Raw genomic sequence first — 23,814 nt, forward strand, 5'->3', positions numbered from 1 at the left:
TTTTATTTCCACTTTTTATTTCCGCGTTTTATTTCCACTTTTTATTTCCGCGTTTTATTTCCGCTTTTTATTACTCTCTTTTTGCTGCTTCCTTTTATATTACCGTGTGTTGAATAGCGATTAGAAGTGTTCGCCTCTTTTTTATAAATCCTATGGACCACGACCGCGTCATGAATTAGACCAAGTATGCAGTACTAAAAAGTGCTCCCCAGGAGAACTAATTATTGTTGGAAAAAATATATAAAAACACATGGAAGAAACTGCACCTCAGAATAGCAAGTTCACTCCACTCAACATAGCCGCTCCTATCATAAATGAGGGAATAAATGTTGGCAAAAGACTAATAGGAAAGCTTAACATCCCAGCAGTCGCCGATATCGTTTTAGTATTCACGTTTTTGACGCTGTATAAGCTATGTAATGACATTGAAAAAATCCAGGTATGCTACACCACCAGTGCCTGCATACTACTATGTGCACATTTTAACTGCATCCATCTCCTCTCCTTTAAGATCACAAACGAAACCTAACTTATACTAACATTAAACGCATTCCTGTTTTCTTATTCTTCCATTACGTCCCCCCAACGCAGATCCTGAAGCCGCGAGAAAACCACGAAACAATCTACAACCCCCTCAAAATTGTACATGGAGAACTCAGCATTGAAGAGAAAATTCAAAAGCACCTAAGGGAAGTGGAAAATCATAACAGAAAAGTACAACAATTACAGAATTGGTTTAAAGATGTAGAAAAGAGGGTAAAGGCAGAAAGGAGAAAGATATATTTAGCAACAGGACGAGCCAAAAGCGATGTGTGGATACAAAGAGCAAAAGAAACATCTCAGCATGTAATAAAACCGGAACAAGAAATAGAATTAAAAGATAATGAAGACAGAGAAATAGTGGAAAATGGAGTTAGAAACATGCAAAAGGGGTTAAGCATAATAGAAGATTTGATGCAAAAACTTGTTGACGTCGCAGGGAAAATTCCGAAGGACAATTTAGGATCATATAGACAAGAAATAGAAATCCCTGAGGATAAAATGTCAGAATTTAACAAAGCTCTAGAATTATTTGAAGAAGGCTTAAAAATAATTCAAGCTCGCGTAGAGAACACTGCAGGGGAAAATGAAATAGAAGAAATAAAAATAGAATTAGAAGAGTATAATGATGAAGAGGAATATGGGGATTACTCATCTCCCTATTTATATTCCCAAGATTCAGTTGAACAGAAACGACGTTTAGCATCAAAGCGGGAATTATACAAAGGGAAAATGGAGCAAGTACAACAGTGGATAAGCGAAGTAGATGGTACGATAAAAGATGAAACAAAGAAAATAAAGGAAGGTGTAGAAGCCGAAGTTAAACCGCCCGAATCATATGCACAAGACGCAGAAAAGACAAATGGACCAGATCAAGAAAACACAGTGACAAAAGACACACATGATAATGAATACGAACAAGGACAAAGCCTGGAAGAAGAACCAGATGGTGAATTGACAAAAGAGTGGAAAGATGAGGCATGGAAAAAATGGATGAACAATACAGAAAAAGAGTGGGAAAATTTTACACAATCCTTTGAACATCATAAGCAACAGTGGATTCAAAAAAAGGAAAGTGAATGGGAAGAATGGCTCGCAAATATTCACTACAATTGGGTTGGATTTATCAATAAATTGGAAGGAGATTATATAAACGATAAACAAAACGCTTGGACCAAATGGGATGAAAAGGAATGGAGCAGAATAATCGAAATGGAGTGGACTGGACCTATGAAAGTAAAGTGGACAAACTTGGTAGAGAAAAATGAACAAAGTTGGGGAGACTACCTTTTTCATTTTTGGAATAATTGGAAAGATAAAAAATGGAATGAATGGAATAATAAAAATTGGAAAAAAAAAGAAGAAGAAAAGTGGAATAATTTAGAAAAACGTGAACATTTAAATAAAGGTGAGAATATGAATGAATGGGAAAAAAGAGTGCTAAGAGAAAAACAGGAATGGGAAAATTGGGTCAACGAAAAAGAACATGTCCTAATAGATGCGGAAGAGGCACACTGGAAGAAGTGGAAAGAATACAAGTGGAATTACCTGAATGAATGGATGAAGCAAGTCAAAGTGGACTGGTTAAAGGCCAAACCATGGGAAGTCTGGAAGCAGACAAGGAGCGATTTCTATGAATCAAACGCAAAAGTGGAAGATGATGTGCAACACAGTGAAGAGAAGCATTCACTGAGCTCTTAAAATGAAATGTCACCCTAGCTGTTAAGAAAAAAAAAAAAAGAAAGCATAATTTAAAATTTTTCATAACATCGAACGTCACTTGTCACTATTAGAACCGTGTCCAAATAATAGAACGGAGATATACACCCCATAACGCAAATAGGCGAATTTTTTATGAAAATGTGTCACCATAGCGTCATTCCCAGCGAGTCCAATTTGTCTGACTTTCGAAAAATTGTTCAATTTGTTCTTCAAAAAAAAAAAATGTGAAATGTGTGTTAACATATTTTCAAATGAATGTCACGTGGGAATTTTTAAGTGCTTTGTTTTTTTTTTTTTTTTTTTCCGTCCAAATTGTTTTACGTTTAGATGATAACTGTCAGTGTTATAAAAGGCGGATTTTGTCAAGTGGCCTTTTTACGACTGTTTATTCTTTATACAATTCGTGTGTGTTCAATGTGTTTCGCTCAATTTGATTAACTCATAAAGCTGTAGCAGTATATTTCTCGTGTAGAATGACAATCACCCACGTCTCCTCACAACTGTCAGTTTGTGTTCTTATTTTAAAGTCTTTATTTTTGTTTATTTTTCATCCCCATAATTTTGACCACACTTGGGTAAGCTCGTTCGTCGCCCCTTCAATATGCACCATGAAGAATATATATATACATACATGGGAGAGGAAACGACTTACTCCGTCCTTTGTAAGGACAGATAACGAAAAAGGATTACACAGTGCATTTAACCTGTCAAGGACTTTTCTAGTAGATATGAAACATACCATTAAATGCTCCCTTATTTTTCTGAGCAAAGAATTCTCTCGCAACCAGTTTTCCCTTCTATTAAATGCGCATAAAAACACCAACAAGCAGGCTTATGACAAGAACGATCATGTAGCACTAATAATGTACAGGGAAGAATTACCATGGTTCATAATACTTAATGTATACTTTATTTCTTAAAATGAGACGATAATCATTACGGCGAATGGATGAAGACTGTGCACTCCTTTCACTTTAGTGTTCTCATAAATTTGCGTACACATATGAGTTCACAAGGTCTTCACTTTTGTTCCTTACTTCTTCCGTCTTTTTGTATGTATTCGATTTGTTTAAAAGAAGAAATTCGTATTTAGAAAAAGGGATACTCCCTTTAAAAATTAAGAAAAGGAATGTTTATTTTTTTACCGTCTATATAAACTATGCAGTTAAATATCTCCACACATGAATAGTATATGTTCAAGGTATGACGATTTTTGCGACTCTACACCTTTACATTGCTTTTTTAAAAACTGATAGTGGATAGACAAAAAAACTTTGTTCCAGTGATTACCATTAAAATTGTGGAGATGCGCATTGCGCGAATATTCAAATGGAGAGCAACACCTCCAAAATGCGTCACATGTGACCAATTCATTACCTAAGCATATTCTATGTTTTACCCCTCTTAGTATCACGTAAAATTAGCATATGAATACTTTGAAAAGGATGGGAAGCGTTTACATAAGACATTCTTCTACAATACACATAAAAGCTATTTTCCAAAGGGTGGCAACAAAAAAAAAAATTAAAATAAACACCCACTGGACCTATCTTCACTCTGACATGTTCATTCGTTACATGCACCTTTAACCGCGGATCATCATAATTTCAAAACAAAACGGGTAAAAAAAAATTCTGTTAAAAGGGGAATATAATACTGATAATCGTGAATGAGGAGTGTTCAGTAAAATAAAAGAGAATAACCAAACGAACGGGTTGAGCCGGGGTGGTTGCAAAAAGGGACACAAACCCAACTGTGCAGCTGGTTAGTTGCACAGCTGCGCAATTAATAAAAAATCAAACTAAAAAAAAAAAAAAAAAAAAATTCGAAGCGATGCAGAGCAATTTGAAACACTCGAATCAATTCAAACATACGAATAATTCATTCATCACAAAACACTAGGACAGTAATACACCGCAAAAGGATACCTTTGGGGTGCATTCCTAATAAGTCTAGCAAAACAACCATGCCGCATTGACTCCTCATTATGCGAAGCGCTGTGTGCTGCGAAATACCAAATTACGAGGTAATCTGCTTTATGTTGTTAATAAATATTTCCTTATGGTGCGCCGCTATAACTTTCAAAATTTCATTGATATTATCATCGTTCACCTCGACATGAAATGGGACAGACAAATATAAGTGATAGAGATTTGTTTTGATGCAGTAGAATTTTTCATACTCCGCTTCCAGGTATATTTGAGCAGGTAATTTGGAATTTCTTAATATGTCGTCGCACTTTTGGTACACTCTGAAAACTCTTTTCACCTTGTCCAGATTAATTCTGGAGCTATAATACTGCTTTAGGTATGGAATGTAGTAGCACACGTGAATGATATCAATGCCCGGGATTTCTGGCAGCGGGAATGGGGAGTTGTCTGACGCTTTCACGATTTCGTCGTAGCAACGCGAGCTGATTAGCATCTGCAGAGAGTGAAATAGGACGCGAAAAGCATTGATGTAGGAGGGGTGTTATATTCATATGTATATATTCATGCACGCATGCTCAAATGTGCGTTATGCACAACCGAGTAAACTTAAATAAAACCGCACGCATATCACATAACGCGCGTATTATATACACTACCGAGCGTTGATCATTTGCGTTTTTTGTTCCCTTTAACACGTTATGTATGCAACGTTTATCGTTTGTGTTGCATTTTTCAGTTACCGTTTCAATCATAGAGGTGTGTCTGGATAGGTGGAAAAAGTCTCGGGACGACGCATGCGAGCAAATGTACACGCAGCAGATCTTTTTCCTGATGTAGTTAATGTAGGCATACAGGAAAAGGCTGAAAGGGGGGGGGAATCCGAATTGAATGAATTCAGCGTGGGAAATATTATTTCCATATTTTCGCGATCTTGTGCAATGAGCTTTATTTTTATTTTATTTTTTTATCCACCACTTCACCGCAGAGATATTTGCCTCCACGCACAAACGCCACATCTAGCGTTTTTCAATTTTTTTTTTTTCTCTCTCTTTAATACTTTGGATTATAAATAGGCAAACAAATGGGTGTCCACGATTCGGCATTCTTAAAGGACTTCATGGACGTTATCATATTGATAAGGATTATCACGTCCATCGAGTTGATAGCATACTTCGACACAGATATACCTATAATTTTATCATCCACAACTAAAAAAGACAATAGCACGTTGTTAATTTTGAAGGAAGAAATCAAATTTTGAATTTTGTTCCGATAATCCTGTTTTAATGGCAAGGGCTCAAAACCATCAAAAATGGAATACATATTTCTAGAGCATGAAGATATTAAATTGCACATAAGGACATCAGCGCCGTCCAACAAATATCTTATGTCAAATGATGGTTTTATTTGAAAAGATTTTTCAATGCTTTTGGTTAATAAAGATATAATTTGAAAATACATATAATTTAAAATCTGCAAAATGTAATTTGTACTTTCATTAGCCTTAGAAATGCACACTAAACATAAAACATCCTTGTCCAAATAAACCACCTTGGTGTTTTTACTAATAATACATTTTAAAGAATTCTTTGTGCAAATTCCTTTGCACTTTTTATTTGTCGTTGTATTTGTACTAAAATCTGAAAAGGAAAATGACTCAATTTTTGATATAATTGCTAACAGGGTCCCATAAAAACTTGTCAAATTTTCTTCATTACCATATCTTGTAAAGACTGGTTTCCCTGAATAGGTGAAAATAAAAAAGTGCCTTTTGTGTTTATACCACAACGGGGTGCTTTGATCTTCATGAATTTTTTTTTTCTTAAATAAAAATTTCGAATTATTTGCACTCTCTTGAGATTCTTTATTTTCAAAATATTGTAGACTGTCCATCTTGTTCAACTTTTCACTTTCCACTCCGTCTTTTTCTTCATTTTCATTTTTTGCATCACACAAATTGGGCCTTTCTTCCTTCACTTCATCTTCATTCGTGCTTGTGATGTCATCCTTTTGGGGACTACCTAACGCGTCCTCATGCGAAATTTCATTTTTTGATGTCTCCCCTTCGGCGGAGTTGGTGCCTGGTTCTTCGCGCTTTATTCTTTCTTCTGTCACCGTTACGTTTTTTCCTTTCCTCCCAGGGTCACCTCCACCCTCCCCAGTATCGCCAATATTACCTCCCATCGTGCTGTCAATATCTTCCCCCACAGAGTTACTCCCACCTGACTCGCTCTTTTTCTCGTCCTCTACCAAATTCGACCTCGCAGCACTGTGGGATGAGTTGCTCAAAAAGGACAAATCATCATTCGGTCCATTTCCAAAATAATTGGGGTCCGTGGCGTCCGTATTTAACGTCAGCTTCTTAGTCCCCAACGTAAAATGTCGCGCGCAACTTTTATTCATAACGCCGTTGTTGTGAGAGGAGCTGTCTGACCCTTCTTTTTTATGTTCATCAAATCGTTCCATTCCGCCCTCTTCGCCATGTAGCGAGGGGGAAATATCCTGGTTGCTGTAAAAATTTTCGTATTCTTCTTCCCTTAAAGAATTGTTATCGCCTTTTTTGAGCTCATGCTTATCGTCCCCTTCTGGCAACCATATCTCACCTTTTATCGAAGCAGAATTGTCTACTCCTAAGCGGTCTGCCTTCATTGAATGCGCTGATTTGTTGTTCATTCTGTCCACTTCATTTTCTTCATCCTCAAAAAACTTTTCCAACTCGTGATCCGTGTAGGAATTGTACATTTCTGCGCTAGCGAAGAATCCCCCTGCATTAATATTCCCTTTTAGCATCTCCTCCAAATGCTCCCCCTCACTGTTACATTCTCTCTCTATATATCGTTTTGCCCCATTTACGCCTTTCGCATCGTACAAGCTTACACCTTCACTAGTGGCAGCGTCAGGAGAGCCACCTACGGGGCGGCCATATGTAATATCACCATGGTGATCACTATCACGATCGTCCCCAATTTTCCTTGCACCAAAAACCGACTCAGAAGAAACCCCCGATGTGTTAGCGCAGTTAGATGGACTTCTATTATTCTTTCCATTTGCGTTATTTTCTTCTTCGTCAAAATAAATTTCCATCTTCCGATGAGTGCAACATTTAAAATTGAGGGGAAGGAAAAACAAAACAAAAGTAAGCTTTAAAGGGGAAACTTTTTTTTTTTTTTTTTTTTTTTTTTATGGTATATATATTGCTACATTCGTTTATGGTATCATATTTGTGTACATTCCTTTTTACCGCGCTTTTTGCTTATTTATTCTATTTAATTATTTTGTGCCACCTCCCCCTTATTATTTGCAACTTAATAAGCACAAATTTGCTCTTAAGCAGTTATTATACCTTACCCTTTTCTATAAATAATGAAAAAAAAGCTGACCTCACAGTTCCACGCGTCGGCTAAATACCACGCAAATTCTGTTGAAACGGCTTGCCCTGAAAAATGCTATTTCACTAACTTTTTTACACAAAAAAAAAAAAAAAAAAAAAAAAAAAAAAATCGTTTTAAAGGAAATCTCAAACAAAGGGGAACGCGTAAATATACGTAGAGACAAAAAATCAAAGAACGGACTATCTACCATCATCTTAACAAAATGAAAAATCCCTGAGCGAAAAAATTATATACACACCAAGTGTAGCAACACGGCTGAATTAATTGACCTATTCCTCGTACCTCCGCACATTCGAAAGAACAACAAATTGTCTGTGATACAAAATGTTACAAGACAAAAACTTTTGTTAACTATCTACACATCTTAAAATTAGGACCGGTACAGGCAAAACGTGTTGTACCGAGCCATAAACCGTTGAACAAAATAAAATTAAAAAAAAAAAAAAAAGGGCAACAAACGTAAAACGCATTTCACAGGTAAAACAAAAATGTGTTAATAATTTTAAAAGGGCTTGGAAATGAAATTCCTTTTCTGGATAATCCTCTAATAATTCCATTTACCCTAAAACGGAATCCTTTCCTCTCCCTTGAAGGTTAGCACAAACGCGTGAAAGAGTACAAGTGTGTCTTCACTAAATACACGTAAATCCGTAAGCACGTGTACATGCACACATATATGCGTTCCTGCCGAGAACCATACCTCCTTACGCACAACCGCTCTGCAGGTGGGCATTCGCCAGGGAATATATAATTGAGTAATAGTGATTCAAATCTTTTACGATGACTGTGGGGGAGCTATCTTCCCGTTGGGCTGTATTGAACTGCTCGTTCATTTGCAAGGACAGCTCCAATCTGTTCTTCTTAAAAAAATATAGCGGCTTTTTAAATTCGTAATTTTTCTTATACAAATTATAATTTCCTACTACGTATAAACCAAATCTTGCACGTGAAAAAGCAACAATAAGTCTTTTAATATTTTTCATATACCCAATACTTCTAGACCGAACAAGGGAAATAATTACATAGTCGTTTTGTTTTCCCTGGTATTTGTCCACCGTCGTGACTTTTTTGGGCATTCCGATTAATTTGTTGTATAAGCATTTTTTTTTTAAAATATCTGAAATCAATTCTTTCTGACCATTGTATGTGGTTAAAATGGTGATTACTTCATTGTCATATCCTAGCAGTCGCATATACATAAAAATAGCAACAGCCATTTCTGCTTCTAACAAATTTTGGTAAAAATAAGGCACCGGTGTGTACTCCTCCGACTCGACGTGTATAAACTGATACGTATATGTAAATCCCGGGTTGAAATTCTTCAAAAATTTGTCCCTATTAATGCATTCCAGGTTGGCTATTTGAATATTGTACTTGCTGTAAAAATATTTATATACGTTACAAATCTCATTTCGCATACGTCCCTGTTCATTCAAATAAATGGACGGCAATTCTAATCTTAAAAATCTTTTATACAAGGACTGTTCATAGTTTGCAAAATTTTTTATATATTTATTTTTTATAATGGGTGGTAGCTGGTTGGAATCCCCAACGAAAATTATTCTTTTTAATTTGCTCTTATAGTACCTATTCTCTTGCAGCAGGAGAGGTAAAAACGTATCATTCTCCGTAATTTGCGTGCACTCATCGATAATAATATTGTCAAAGTAAAATTGTAGTTTCGCTATTTTGCTTCTGTTTATGCTTGCATGTGTACACGTCATTGCGATGACCCTGGCCAGCTTCGCTATAATGTACACTCCTCTTTCCCGCTGGTTCTTTAACACCTCGAATGCTCTACAGTCATTCAGATGTTCGAAATTGGTTATCAACTTTGCTAAACAGTACTTGCTCACGTATAAATCGTCCTCGTCGTTTTTGAACGTCATGTCGGTTACATCTCCGTTGAAGATGCTGCGCGGGGTGGAGACATCCTCCGATTGGGCTAACAATTCATCGTTCGCCCCCCTCTCTTGTTCCTCCTTTACTTCCGTATTTTTTTCCATTTCTTCCATTTCCTCCCCACAGGGCCTCTTCTCCTTCTGTAGGAAACGATCCCTATACATCAAATACTCATCGATGCCTACTTTATGCAACTTCAAATTTAGGTACTTTTTAAACGGGAAAAGTACACTATATACGCTCAGCTGCAAACTACACAGTTGATCTTCTGGATGAATTAAATAAAAGCACTCTTTGTCTTCCTCCAGTATCTGTAGCTTCTCCACCTCCTTGGAAGTACACCGCGTTGTTTCCTTCTCCCCTCTCCAGATTAAATCCTCCACATTTTCACGTCCCTCCACGTACACCTTTGGGCACAAAAATAAGTTATACACGTCGTAATCATCAACCGATGCTGTGATGCACGATTTGAAAAAATCATCTTCATTTCCCTTTTTCCTATAAATATCAATAAACTTAAAAAAATTGGAAATACGTTTTTTCACATGATTCTCATAATATTGGGTAGCCGATAAACAGTGATATATCTTTTGGCTGCTACTCGATTCGGATAACAGATTTACTTCGTTCAAAAGCTTTTGTCTTAAGTCGATCATATAATTGATTCTTCCATATTTCGAAAAATTAAAATTATCGTCTTCATCAAAAAAATCGTTCCCTGATTTGTTCACCATGCTGCTCTCATACCCCCTATCAATACCATTTCTGGCTAAGTTCCTTTCCACTTCTTCATACTCGGCTCTTAAATTCTCAATATCCAATTCTCCCATACCTACTCTGCATAAATATTTTTGGTGAATTAAATTTTCCTTAACCAACAAATTAAAAATGTAGTTCAGGCAACTATTACTGTGCGTACATATGAGAATTTTTTCCTTCGTTTTGTTGTTAAACAGTATATTAATAATCTTGTTTAGTATGCTGGTTTTCCCGCTCCCTGGAACTCCCTCGATGATGGTTATTCCTTCATACAACCCGCTCTTTATACATTCGATTTGCCTTTCTGTGTAGTACATCCTACTTTTCGCATCACCTCCGCTTGCTCCTTCTACCACGTTCGTCTCGTCAGCCCCATTTTCGACGTCTGCCCTCTTCGCCACCACCACATTTGTGCTGTTCCTCTTTTTCGTGTGCACAAGCAACCCCTCTAACGGATAGTCCTGGTCGTCGTATATGCTGTTCGGTATTCTGTAAATGTCCTCTTTTAGGCTTAAATGTCCTATGGACCGTTTCATATTTTGGTCCAACAAAGTTTGCACTTTTTTTCGATCACCAATAGTGGAAACTTCTCCATCTGCATCGCCCTCGTCCTCACCAACTTTCGCATCTGCCTTCTTCCGACCCTTCTTCTGACCCTTCCTCTTGATGGGACGTTCAACCTGTATGCCCCCGTTTTTCTCTTTTCTCAGGTAGCTGTTCAAAATTAAGAAATACTCTTTCCCCTTAAATACAAATTGGAAGATACAATAATCCCCATACAGATGCGCAGCCCTAATGTTCTCCACAAATTTGGACACAAATTCCATCTCATCTGTAGCGTACCCATTAATCACACAAATGTGATAATACAAACTTTCAAGGATATTCCTCTGCAGCACACCCTTTTCAAGTGACTTTTTCTTGTTTTCATATTTGATCGGTACGTAACTCAAAAATAGGGGCTCTATATACTCATTCAGTAGATTCTTCACATCTACTTTATCTCCATCGCTCAACACATTCATGTACGACGAGTCGATGCACAGATACGCAACGTTCGTCGTTTCTATCACATGCAAGATGTTTACAAACGTGTTCAAGTAGTTAATATCGTCGATGTTGTTTTTTATAAAATTTAGCTTCTCTCGATTGCACGACAGAGAGCTCTTCAACAATTTCGCCGATCTCGGAGTCCTCGATTTCTTTTTACTGCCACTTCTTGCATCGTCTGATGGGTCTTCTTCCGATGCATCCTCTGCTGATTCCTCCTCTGATTCATCTTCTTCTCCCGATTCCTCCTCCGATTGGCCTTCTTCCCCCGATTCCTCCTCCGATTGGCCTTCTTCCCCCGATTCCTTCTCCGATTGACTATCCCCCTCCACGCTGACCCTGCTCGGCAGCGACTTCTGGTAGTACTTGAGCGAACCGTCGCAGTAGCCCAAAAATATATCGTGCACCCAAAATGGTATAACCGCATCATCTGGATTCATAATTAACGTTTTGATGTTGTTCAAAATGTAGAAGAAATTGTTTTCCTTCTGTTTCCTCCTCACTAATAAATTGAATGAGTTGTAAATTTCTGGATCGTTAAGAATATCCTTCTGGTACTGATGATAATCCAAGTATACAGTGATCCTCTTCAAGCTGCTTTTCTCCGCACCTCCCTCTTCACCATCTTCTACAAAATTAGCATACTTACACACTTCGCACCCTCTGACGTAGTTAATTCCAAGTAGCTTCTTCAAATCTCCATCATTAATGACGTTTATTTTATTCCTATAATGATTTGTGTAATTCTTTACACAAACGAGAAATAAAATATCGCAGGGTCTAATCATGTTCCATTCATTATTGACTCTTTCGTAATACTTGTACTTCAGGTCTATCACTATTTCTGCCGTTACTTTCTTATTGTTGTTATCTACACTTATAATTTTGAATGAGTCTATCTTATTGCTCATTCTCCTTTCATTTGCAAAATATGTGTTTTCAATATTGTTCACATCCTGCACTATGGAGTTCAGCTGGTACTCATTGAAAGTGTGGCTGTTGTTCTTATGGGATAAAAATTCATCCTGCGTATCTATTTGGTTCTCCCCTGATAACTCATTCCCATGTTTTCTCTTCCCCCGTTTCTTCTCTCCTTTGCTATTCATCTCATTATCGTCCCTGTTAGACTCACTCCTCTCATCAATTTCGAACACGTATCTACACACAGTATTCTCGTTCACCTTCTTATTTTTTGGATTCGTTTCGTACACGTACTCCAGGACGTTTTTCCTGATGTCGTAATAACTTTGCAATTTAAACAAATTGTATATTCTAAATACATAATCGTTAATGCATAGATATTGCAAATTCAATTTGAACAATGGCTTGGTGTAGAGAAAGGTTTTCCTTTTTTTTTTCATGTCGTCCTTTGTGTCTATCAGGACACTGTCGAATAGATCCTTCTCGTTCGGGTAATCACATTGCTTGTCTATCTCCTCAAAAATGTTGCTCTTAAAACTCAAATTTTCTATTAGCACTGTTATGTAGAACAGTTTTTGCTTTTTCCTAAACAAAGACACATTTTCGAACAGCCCCCCGCTCTCCCTGCTCCATTTGCTTCCCCGCAATGTGCTCTCCCCCTCTTCATCATTAGCCTCCTCACCTATGTCCTCAGAATTCTCCGCTGTCTCCCTGCCATGCACCAAGTACTTCAACTTCTCACACAACAACAGCAACTCCGACTCCTCGAGCTTGGAAAAATTCTCCAACAGCTCCCTCTTCTTGTTCATCAAAAAAACGGACTTCAAGTAGTAATTCTTTAGCACCGTGTGCTCCTTAAAATGATTGTAGCAAAAGCTTTGGAAGAACTCAAAGTTCTTGTAATGCTCGTTGCTTATTTCTAGGTATGTTAATGGTTTTCCCGAAAAATTATTTATATACATTTCGACGTAATATTTTAACAGCTTTATCAGTTCTTTAAATTTCCTTTTCCTATTAAGACTAGAAATTTTGCAATAAATTAACACATTAAAATACTTTATAAGAATGTACAGTATCCTTCTGGTGTAAAGCTGACTTAAAAGATCGATAAAAAATTCCACGCACTTCTCAACAAACAAAATGCCAAATTTCTTCTCCTCCCAGGATTGCTGCTGCCTGCGTCTTCTAACCTTACGTGTGTACCTATGTTTATTTGTCCCCTTTAGCTTCCCCTCATACTTCCAAAACATGCGTAGTATTTCTTCCTTTTTATATTCGCTTTGGTTGACATAACTCCTATCCCCTTCGTCCTCGCTGGAAATATACTTTGAGTACGCTTCGACCGACTCCAGGAACTGTACCACCTCGTCGTGGAGTGCGTCCTGACCTCTGCTAACGTGCGCAGCATTTATGGTGCCAGTTTCCTCACCACCACCTGCAATTCTCTTTATGCGTTTGGATGAATGCCCCTTTATAGTAACACCCTCTTCTTGATCGACAACCGAATCGTTGGTAAGACTCACTTCTTGATCGCTCGCGTCAGTATCCATATTGTCCTTCGTGTTGTCATCCGAGGGGACAACCTCTTCCGCGTCTCCTTCACCCACTAGTACAGAAGCATCCCCAAGCCTCTCACTACTTAAGGGAGACTTCCCCTCATTGGCAATATTACCGTCCTCATCATTAAACATTTCCAAATACTTTTCGCAGTCGTCTAGTTCCTCATTTTCACTGTCTGTGTCGCTCATCGAACAGATGGAAGAATCACTGGCTACCTCATCCAGTTCCTCGGACTCCTCCTCAAACATATCCAAAACGATCAAAAAGTAATTTATCAAGTTGTAACAAAATTCATTCTTGTTAACAAATAATATGATGCCCTCGTCATACTCTTCCTTCTTCACATCGTCCTGGTGGACTACACCACAACTGCACGTATACACACCCACCACATTGTAACTCCTCCCATTTAAATATTTTTTTTCCATAACCTTTAGCAGATTATTATACAATACTTTCGCTTCTTTGCTCTTCTGAAATAGAAATGCGTTTAAGTAACTGTAATTTACACAGCTCCAAATGAAGGGGTTGCACAGGTCAAGGCACAATTTGAAGAGAAATTTTTTGTCTATACTGGAATAAATATTTATAAAAAATTGTATAACAAAGGATTTCTCCAAAAAGTTTAATTTAAATACACCACTCTTGCATGTCTTTATAATATCTTCCGTCTCTGTGTCGCTCCCCTTTAGCTTCCCATTTTGCATGTACTCACTAAAAACAAAGTTATAGTTAATCAATTTGAGGGTATTAAAAAATAAACTGTGAAATTTTTGTACAAGGAATTCCTTATACATATTAAACCGCTCATCAATTTTGTAGTTTTCCTTTGGAGTGTAATTCTTCTTTTCCATTTCCACCAGCTTTTCAAATTCGTCTATTCTGTTGTAAATTATCTGATCCCAAATTTCATATTTCCCCTTCTCTTCATATTTATAGCAAATAAAAACGATCAGAGATAGTATGTGCTTTACGTACAACTTGTATGTACTTACTTCGGTACCATCCAAGCAAAAAAAAACCTGGTTGTTTTGTAAAAGATACAGCCTATCATATATGTTATAATGCGACCATAACACCTTTTCAAAGTATTGGGCATTTTCTAACCTTTTTAAATGCTTTGGGTTGAAGTTTTTCTTCTTCAAAATGTCGTATGTTTTGCCTATAAACTTTAACACCGTGGGATCGATTTGAACGTCTTCTTTCCCATCAACACCATCGTCGTCTTCGCTGTCATCCCTTCCATCATCCGCACCGCAGTGGTTATATCCGCCCGCGTCAGTGGCATCCTCATTGTTTTCTTTCTTCTTTTTGCAAAAAAGGCAGAAATCTATGTGTTCAATTACGAACCTGAACTTTTGCGAGCCTTTTACTGCCGGAGCGACATCCACATCCAGTTCTCCATTCTTCGCCCCCGCCGCCGACTTTACGTTTGCTAACTTATTCACACTCATATCCTTGTTACCATTTTTGCAATTACCCCTTTGCTTCTCACAAATGTTGTATACTTCGTTACCGCTTGTTTGTAAATATATGGCTTCTACTCTGCCTTATACTTCTGCGAACCGTTTGCTATATAAAACCGAAAGAAAATTTTTCTTCTTTTCCTCAACGGGATTGTCATGCTATTTTGTAGTCACCTCCTTGGACTCTTTTGTTTGTTTTTATTTTACTGTTATTTTTCCTCCGAACTACGCTCCCCCAGGTGTTTCCCTTTTCGTTCTTTTTTTTTTTTTTTTTTTTGGTGGAATTCCAAGGGAATTTGCCTACTTCATTTCGTGCTAACTGCTCGTATGGTGTTTTAAAAAAAGGCAACAAATATAATTTACGCACTCGGACGTCGAAATTAGGTTCTAAAACGTGAAGCTGGATTTCGCGTGTGAAGCGTGGATTGTCAAAAATATGAATATGTACATCTGTATCCATTTTTTTTTTTTTTTTCCTCTTAATTTAATCAATGTTCCATTTGCGTTTTTCTTTTTCGTGCGCATAATAACACGTGAACACAAAATCTCACCACAACTGTATCGCTCACTCTGGTGTAGCCCTAAACGTAATGAAAAATGAGCATAGCTTTATAAAACAATATTGTAAATCCGTCCATGTGTTTATACAGGAAATCTAAAAATAACTAACAATATAGCGCTATGCCTCGTGACACCACTAATATTATATAGGAGTGTCAACATATGGATATAATAATGTATCCATTCCAGTACTTTATTTCATCCTGTTTCGGTCTTAGATAAAAGGAAAAACTGGCCAAGGAAAAATAAAAATGAAACACTTCGACGGATGGGGAATAAATACAGAAAGGCACATTCTAAATTTTTAAAGAAGCACCATGTGTAATCATTTAAATTTTTTTTTTGTTCTTCCTCAAAAAATATGTATCACTTTACACAATGCCTTAAAGAGTGAAACACATGAGCCTCCTGCATTGTGCAAAAAAGGATGTTGTCATTATTCTAATTTGCCCACCCCCAAAAACAAAAATTTCCAACTTTGTACTAAATCAGTGGAGTTCAATTCTTAGCACAAAACGTTAACATGAACATAACGTAAGACAATGTACCTATTTCGTTCCTTTGGTTTGTCCATTCAGTTTTCTGTTCTAAGCCGTTCTAATGATACCCTATCGTTATTCTCTGTCTGGAGGCTCCGCCATGCATGCCTGCCAAAGCCACAAGTCTAACATTTGAGAAATTATTTCTATTTCTTCTTTCTTTTTGATGGGAGAAGGGTTGATAAAAAGTGTATGCATAAATGTACCCCTATTATTCACAAAAAAATACTATTTTTTATATTTACCAAATGTAGATAAAAAAATATGTCTCATGTTTTTCTTATTCTTGTTCGTATTATTTGCCCTTTCATAATTACATTTTACTGTTTCGAAATCACTCCGCAAAAATAATGTATGTCATTGTAACACAAAAAAAAAAAAAAAAAAAAAAAAAAAAAAATTGCATTCAAATAGCACACTCCGCACGAGGTTCTCCCTCACCCGGTTAAAAAAACGGGAATTCAAATTTGCTCTAAGAATGTTTTAACTGTACCTTCTGACAAAACACCTTTTTGTAAAGACAACGCGAAGACGTTTGCGTTTTTCTCAATTTTGAGACCTTTCCTCAATTCACGAAAATTCGAAAGCGTAAATTATTGTCCCTGCATACTACATTTTTTTTTTTTTTTTGGGGGCAACATACGCAAAAATGTATGCATAAAAGATATACATATCTGCATGAATGTTTATCTACAGCTCCTTTATCAAATGAAACTGAGCTTTAAAGACATGCTTTTTCGCTTCTTCCCTTTTATGTCATACGTTTAAGAGAGGGCAGAATGCGCCAACGTACTTGATACCCTTGTGAATACGAGAAACACGTAGCTGCACAGGCATGTATAAGCATATATATATACACTCATTTACTTGTCTACTTATTTATTCATGTAATTATTCCTTTATTCATTTACTGATATGCACGCCCCCCTCCCCCCCGCACACTCGCAGCTGTGTTGACGGAACGAGCGAATAAAAGGCCCACACAATTAGCCCACAACTGTGCAGGCACAAAATGAAAATCAAACACCTCCTGCTCAAAAAGAGAAATAATCTCTCAACATCCTTCTGCCTGGAGTCAGAAACGAATGTACTAAAAGACCACATTCCGATACACACATTGAAAGAAAATCACAAAACTAAAGTGCTCTACAGTTATAACCTCGTGGATGGTTACAAATACAAAATAATTGTTAAAAGGAAAAAGCATAAATTAAAAAATAACAAACTTATTATTTCTTCACTGGATCATCCATATATTATTAAGTTGATTCACTGTTGTGAATATGCCTCTTCGTTCATCAGCGTCTTTGAGTTTTTCTCAGGTATATCTCTCACAAATGAGTAGCCTAACCATTGAAGGAAGAAAGCCCTTTTTCGTTTGTTGTTTTTTCTACCCCATTGCCTTTTGCAACAATGAGTTAAACCTTTTTCGATTCTTTTTTCCTCCCCTTGCAACCCCATACATATACACTGTGCAGACACAAGTTTATACTCCTCCGTAATCTTCTCCGCAAAATATGATGAAAAGACGATAAAGAACATAGTATATCAGGTTATTCTAAGCATTTGACATAATCTATTAAACTGCATAGGAAACGAACATACGATTATAAAAAAAAGCAGTCATGCTCTCAATATTTCCTATACCTCACGTCACAGTGTTAGTAGTATACCAGGCTTGCTACACCTATAGTATGTACACACCTTCCACCTCTTCTCTCATCCCTGTTTACAACTCACGTGCAGATCATACGAACGGTCCATTACCTCCACTCAAACAACTTAGCACACAAGTAATTAGCACATGATGCTCGTAAAAAGGAGAAGAGCTGCAACGGAAATGTGCTTCTGTGAGCATACCTACATATGCATTATACACCCTGCGCAGCTATCCTAATAGAGGCTCTCTTTCATCCCCAACGAGCAGGCAACTACTTCCCCAGAGTTTCCTCATCAAATCCGTGAATAACGAAATCATGATCAAATTGGAAGACGTCCATAAAATTAAGGCCTATTCTTCGAGATGTTAAAAAATTTTTAAAAGTTGAAGAAAAAAATATGATACAATTGTAGTTCTCACTGTCTCCTCACAGCATTTTTTATTTATTTTTTTTTTTTTTTTTTTCCCCCAACACGCAGCCAATTCAAAAATTAGGGGCCAAAATGTCTACAGCATTGGACTGATAAGTAATAACACAAAAAGGGAACGAATTGTGCAGGAATGAATTACCAAAAAAAGGCATTAAAATAAATCGTCAAAATAATAATATATATAGTTAATCTCTTATCATAACGAGAAAATTTTTCTTTTTTTTTTCTTTGGTGCATCACCATTTCGCGCTAACAAACAACTATCAGAAGAGCTCAAAAGTGCACAACGAATGCATTCCCCACAAATAGTGGTGCACCCTTTTAAGGACCTACAACTAATTTGTCCAATTTTTTCCCCCACCCCCCACACACCCTTTACGTGTAGCGTATTTCCTGTTGTGCGGCCAATACCCAATATTCCACTTTGAGAATAAAGAAAAAAAACTTATTTTTCCAAAAGACATGTTAGTTTTTTTTTTTTTTTTACACCAAAATATAATACACATCCATAGGGGAAGACACATCAAATATGAACACCATTCATCGCGTTGACAATTTCGACATCACTTTCTGCCCGAGTAACTTGTTCTGATATCTTTTTTTTTTTTTTAGGTGCGACAATATTTCATTAAAGGGGAGAAGTTTTGTGCAAAAAATACTGCTCAGCGATATCAGGTTATTTTGAAAAGGTCCCACAAGGATATTCCTACGTGCGGGGACAAAAAAAAAAAAAAAAATTAACCAATTTACCTAGTTAAGCCAAATGACATATTACAACATGCGCTCTGTTCAAATCGCCTCTCTCAACAGCTCCATGATAACCGCACGGGACGCGCTAGATCACGTAACACAAAGAAACAAATATGTTTCCACATTTTTTTGCGTCTGACCCCAAAATGCAAGCAAAAGGACAGCACTGATGGAACCATTATTTTTCACTTCACCTGCCCAAGGAATGGTTTAAGGAGAACGTCAAGCAAAACATTTACATCAATTTCGACATGCTGAGGAGGTAGGAATTGCTCCCCCCCCGTTCTGATCACTCCATATGTATATACATAAACACATAGATACATATTTTATATATGTATGTGTCCTCATTCACCATCCCGGTTACCCACCCTCCTCTCCAAACCGTCCATTAGCATTTACGACTTTTGGAAAAAAAACGCCTTTAAAAGATACATCCTGAATAACATATCCAAGTTTGTAGTGAAGGAAGATATATATAGTAAGCGGAAGAAGTCCTCATGGTTATCCGTGCATGCATACATCGCCCCACGCCCTTTGTTTTGCTCTCGTCCAAGTTATACACCATTCCACCAAAACGCAGATCTTCAACTCGTCACCTTCCTTATACAGGATATAACTCCCTATTTTTCTACTTTGATATAATGGAGGACGGGTCAATAAAATATATGCAATATTTCGCAATAATGAAGAAGTTGGGCCTCATAGACGCCAACGTAATATTCTCCTTTGATGATGTTCTTCGCATAATTTATATTCAAAAGTAGAGTTTTTATTGTTGAATGACATTTGCAATTTTACTTTTCTTATCAGATACAAGCATCGTTTAATGGACTGGACATTTCCAGAAGTGGACAAGTGCAATTCAGCAGTAATAAATGTGCAATTTTTTTTTTTTTTAAATATAAAAATTTCGCAATTTAGCACTTTCGCTAGATCACCCCTAAATGTACATCCTCCCTCTCAGACATAATTGCTTGCCTTTTAAATGGGTTTATAAAGATTGATAAACGAATGGTGTTAAAATTTTTTAAAAAAGTCGACTACAACAATGAAGGTAGGGGCGCTGCCTCCTTACACAGAACATATTCAGCCCAGCCCTTACAGCGTAGTGCGCTTTACGGACCCGCATAAACATCCTCATTCGCACTTATGTACGTATGTCCGAAATGTTTCCCCCATCTCCCACTATCAGGAATCATCACCAAAAAAAAGCTCTACAAATTTTACAGTATGAAAAGTAGAAACGAAATCGGCTCCAATGACAAGCGAAAATATAGTAAGATTTTATGATTCACCCATTTCTTCCCTTTCCAGTTTTCCACATTTCCATCTTCGTTGCTCCGTCAAATGTTGTATAATGTTCATTTCTTTTCGCAAAATGGACATTTGAGAGAAACCCCCTTTTCCAACTATTGCTGCGCGTTAATTGGTTCTTTGAGCCTTATATAAATGTGCCCCCCGTAACTGACCTGCACAGGCAGTTGCTTATATCAAAATCGTGTACACGTAGACTTACATACGCGCATGTAAGTATGACACATTTATACTGTTACACACATGCAACCACACCTACAATTATATGCACATTTTCGCTTAGCTTTTGAAGAATTCTTTAACTATATAAGCAAGGAGTAGAGGAACAAAACGCATTTATTTATTTTTTTTATTTATAAAGGCATAGTTTCACCCGTTGTCGAATGGTGAGGGAAACCATTATAGCATTGCGCACGTCAGACACACCTGATGCGGGTACTTAAATATTTCTACTTAATATCCCCCCCTTCTTATATCAGGTTTAGCTAAACGGTTAAAATGGGCGAGGACTTCACCAATTCTTTAATTACGTGTGGATTATTTTTTATTCTTCATTTTAACCATTTTTCCTTTTTAATTCAAAAGGAGTTAAGCTTTATTTTATTTTCCTTACACACTCATTTCATTGTTCATGTATCCATTTTTTTTTTTTTTTTTTTCTTAACCATCCCTAAGAGGAAATTTTGAAGCCTCTAAATTTTTTTTATTTGCTTACTTTCGACATGTGCACTTCATACTTCTCCCTTTTCCTTTTTAATCATTTTTGACGCTTTTTAAAAGTAAGACTTTTATTTTTGTTTATGGTAATACATCTTTCAAGGAAACACCTACGTGTCACTTGCTCGTTTATTTACAAGTACAAAACAAACGCTGCTTTCCGTATGCACAGAAATGTACATTTATTCATAAACACACGATTTGCGATATCATTTTTTCTCTTAAAACATATGAACGTTTTCATAAAGTGCCGTTCACATTTTTTGAAGTTAAAACAAGCAAAATGGAATAATGCCATAAAAATTATATTAGAAAGTATAGCTTAAAAAAGGATACTTTCAAATAAACCATTTTTATATCCATTTCTTTCTTTTGTAAAATTGCAATGGTTCTGTGCACAAAGTATTCAAAAATTGGAAAGCAAAAAAAAAAAAAAATATCCAAAAACTCGTTGAAAATTTCCCTAAATATTAAATGAACAAAGGGGGAATAAAAAAAAAAAAAAAACCAAAATAAACGCAGCGCGTAAGAAGGAAAACCAAACTTTTCCGTACAACCAACATAACAATGTGGCAGTAATGAACTCGCTAAAAAAGAATATACAAATGGTACATGTTTCTCTCTAATTATTAAAATACGGTAAGACATAAAAAGCTTAAAATATCCTTACGCACCCATATATGTATGCAATGATTAAGCGGTACAAGGTATATGTTTTATACGTATATAAAAAAGCGTGCGCCAAAAATTTCAGCATTTTCCCCCGCCCGTTCCTAAGCGTAATATTACAGAGAAGTTTAATTACCGACTGACGCTCTAGATTATTTTGCCGTGAGTTTCGATACTTTGCCGCACATTGCTGTTTCATTTTTTTTTTTTTTTTTTGCTTCATTTTATATATTTTTTCCTTACCAAACTGCTGCATTTTCCCTTTTCAACAACAGAAAGAACACACATATAGCACATGCTCCCCTCTGAGGCCACATATTTTTATATGTACTTAACCATAGGCTTTATATGTATGCATGTACTTTTACGCTATTCTTATAATTTAATATAACGCCCACGACGAATTACCACTTTGTGAAAATTTTAAAATGGCAAAAATTACAAAAAGTTTTGTATTGTTACTTATTTTAACAATTTTAAAAATATGCTACTGCCAAGATGTAATCGAATTGAATGACTCAAACTTTGAAAATTTAACGCAGATATCAACCGGGAACACCACAGGTTATATACCTCTCGCGAATCCTCGCATGAGATGTCCTCATGCCCCTGCTTTTAAATCCCCAAAGGGAGGCTGAACGGAGGAAACAAGCAAAAACGGAGCGCAATTTTGTGTGTCCTTCCGCTGCATATGTTTTTGTTGCTATTATTTTCCGCCCTCTCTACCTGATCCCGTTGTGACACACGATTTGTGCAACACATTCGAGGGGCTTCTATTTTGTGTGAATCGAACAATTTGACACCGCATGTTAATATGCCCTCTTCCTTTTTTTTTCCATTTCAAACGTGCGCCTCTTCACATTTTAATGCCCCTGCAATGAAAATAACCTCATACACACTTCTTTTCTTTTCCCCATAAACAGGATCATGGTTCATTAAGTTTTACGCCCCCTGGTGCTCGCACTGTAAAGCCATGACCAAGACCTGGACCCAGCTAGCCACAGAGTTGAAGGGAACTATAAATGTTGCTAAAATTGACGTCACCACAAATTCAAAGACAAGAAAAAGATTTAAAATTGAAGGCTTTCCAACAATCATATATTTTAAAAATGGAAAGATGTATGATTATAAAAATCATGATAGGTCTTTAGAAGCCTTTAAAATGTTCGTGCAGGAAACATATAAAAATGTAAAGTCCTCAGAACCACCTAAACCTCTTAGCTATTTTGATGTTCTCAAAGACATGGCAAATGAAACCTTTTCAAATATTGATAGAATCTACAAGTATGCCTTCCCCTCCCTCATGGCCATTATCATTGTGTCATTTTCAATGGGATTCATTACAGCTTTTGTTATATACAAATTCTGTTGCTGCGCAAATGGTTCATCAGATAAGCAAGCCAAAAAGAAAGATTAAGTCGGAGAAACTGATCAACCGTATTTGCATAACCATATAACCTATCATAAAAATGAAGCAATATTAAACAAAGCTGCATTCGAAAAAAAAAAAATAAAATAAAATGAAATGAAATAAAATAAGGTGTAATCGTTTTTAATGCACGCATATGTACCCGCATGTACATATGCTGAGGAGATTGAAAAAGCTTTCCCCGCCGCTCCCCGACATTGTGTAGGGGCAATGGTCGTGTAAAAGTTATTCTGCAAAACGAAGAACAGACCAACAGTTGTTTTGCGTTATCGCGTGTGCTTAAGCTGTGCACATATGTATAAACGTGCGAACATAAATGTGTATATGTTTATATGTATATATATACTTTTTTTTTTTTTTACATCCCACACTTTATTATGGACATTGATTAGACACCTCATTCGTGTATCATCTGCCCCCCAGCAATTGCGTCTGTTACTTTCACCGTCTCAAACACGTCTACCTTGTCCAGTCCATTAACCTCCCCTTCCCCCTCAT

At 36.7% G+C, this 23,814-nt stretch overlaps 6 protein-coding genes across 6 annotated transcripts; 4 read left to right on the forward strand and 2 right to left on the reverse strand.

Moving 5' to 3' along the window:
• Positions 1–250: 250 nt before the first annotated feature.
• AK88_04943 (uncharacterized protein) lies at positions 251–2,241 on the forward strand (the record flags this gene model as incomplete). Its single annotated transcript, XM_012482547.1, has 2 exons — positions 251–439; positions 592–2,241. 2 exons carry the CDS (start codon positions 251–253, stop codon positions 2,239–2,241), a joined length of 1,839 nt encoding a protein of 612 aa, XP_012337970.1.
• Positions 2,242–2,870: 629 nt separating this feature from the next.
• Positions 2,871–3,182, forward strand: AK88_04944 (uncharacterized protein; the record flags this gene model as incomplete). The annotated part of the gene is made up of 1 exon (XM_012482548.1): positions 2,871–3,182. The coding sequence occupies one exon, from the start codon at positions 2,871–2,873 to the stop codon at positions 3,180–3,182; it is 312 nt and encodes a 103-aa protein (XP_012337971.1).
• Positions 3,183–4,281: 1,099 nt separating this feature from the next.
• On the reverse strand, positions 4,282–7,277 carry AK88_04945 (uncharacterized protein; the record flags this gene model as incomplete). The annotated part of the gene is made up of 3 exons (XM_012482549.1): positions 4,282–4,686; positions 4,934–5,054; positions 5,251–7,277. 3 exons carry the CDS (start codon positions 7,275–7,277, stop codon positions 4,282–4,284), a joined length of 2,553 nt encoding a protein of 850 aa, XP_012337972.1.
• Positions 7,278–8,289: 1,012 nt separating this feature from the next.
• On the reverse strand, positions 8,290–15,231 carry AK88_04946 (uncharacterized protein; the record flags this gene model as incomplete). The annotated part of the gene is made up of 1 exon (XM_012482550.1): positions 8,290–15,231. One exon carries the CDS (start codon positions 15,229–15,231, stop codon positions 8,290–8,292), a length of 6,942 nt encoding a protein of 2,313 aa, XP_012337973.1.
• A 2,124-nt stretch (positions 15,232–17,355) lies between these two features.
• On the forward strand, positions 17,356–20,477 carry AK88_04947 (CAMK protein kinase; the record flags this gene model as incomplete). The annotated part of the gene is made up of 14 exons (XM_012482551.1): positions 17,356–17,665; positions 17,822–17,895; positions 18,090–18,136; positions 18,271–18,368; positions 18,483–18,530; positions 18,820–18,898; positions 19,047–19,109; positions 19,245–19,278; positions 19,388–19,446; positions 19,580–19,665; positions 19,797–19,900; positions 19,998–20,055; positions 20,152–20,241; positions 20,380–20,477. 14 exons carry the CDS (start codon positions 17,356–17,358, stop codon positions 20,475–20,477), a joined length of 1,248 nt encoding a protein of 415 aa, XP_012337974.1.
• A 1,838-nt stretch (positions 20,478–22,315) lies between these two features.
• On the forward strand, positions 22,316–23,304 carry AK88_04948 (protein disulfide-isomerase domain; the record flags this gene model as incomplete). Its single annotated transcript, XM_012482552.1, has 2 exons — positions 22,316–22,451; positions 22,811–23,304. The coding sequence occupies 2 exons, from the start codon at positions 22,316–22,318 to the stop codon at positions 23,302–23,304; spliced, it is 630 nt and encodes a 209-aa protein (XP_012337975.1).
• Between the last annotated feature and the right edge of the window lie 510 nt (positions 23,305–23,814).

The sequence above is a fragment of the Plasmodium fragile genome (genome assembly GCF_000956335.1).
Source record: "Plasmodium fragile strain nilgiri unplaced genomic scaffold supercont1.84, whole genome shotgun sequence".
Lineage (NCBI taxonomy): Eukaryota > Apicomplexa > Aconoidasida > Haemosporida > Plasmodiidae > Plasmodium > Plasmodium fragile.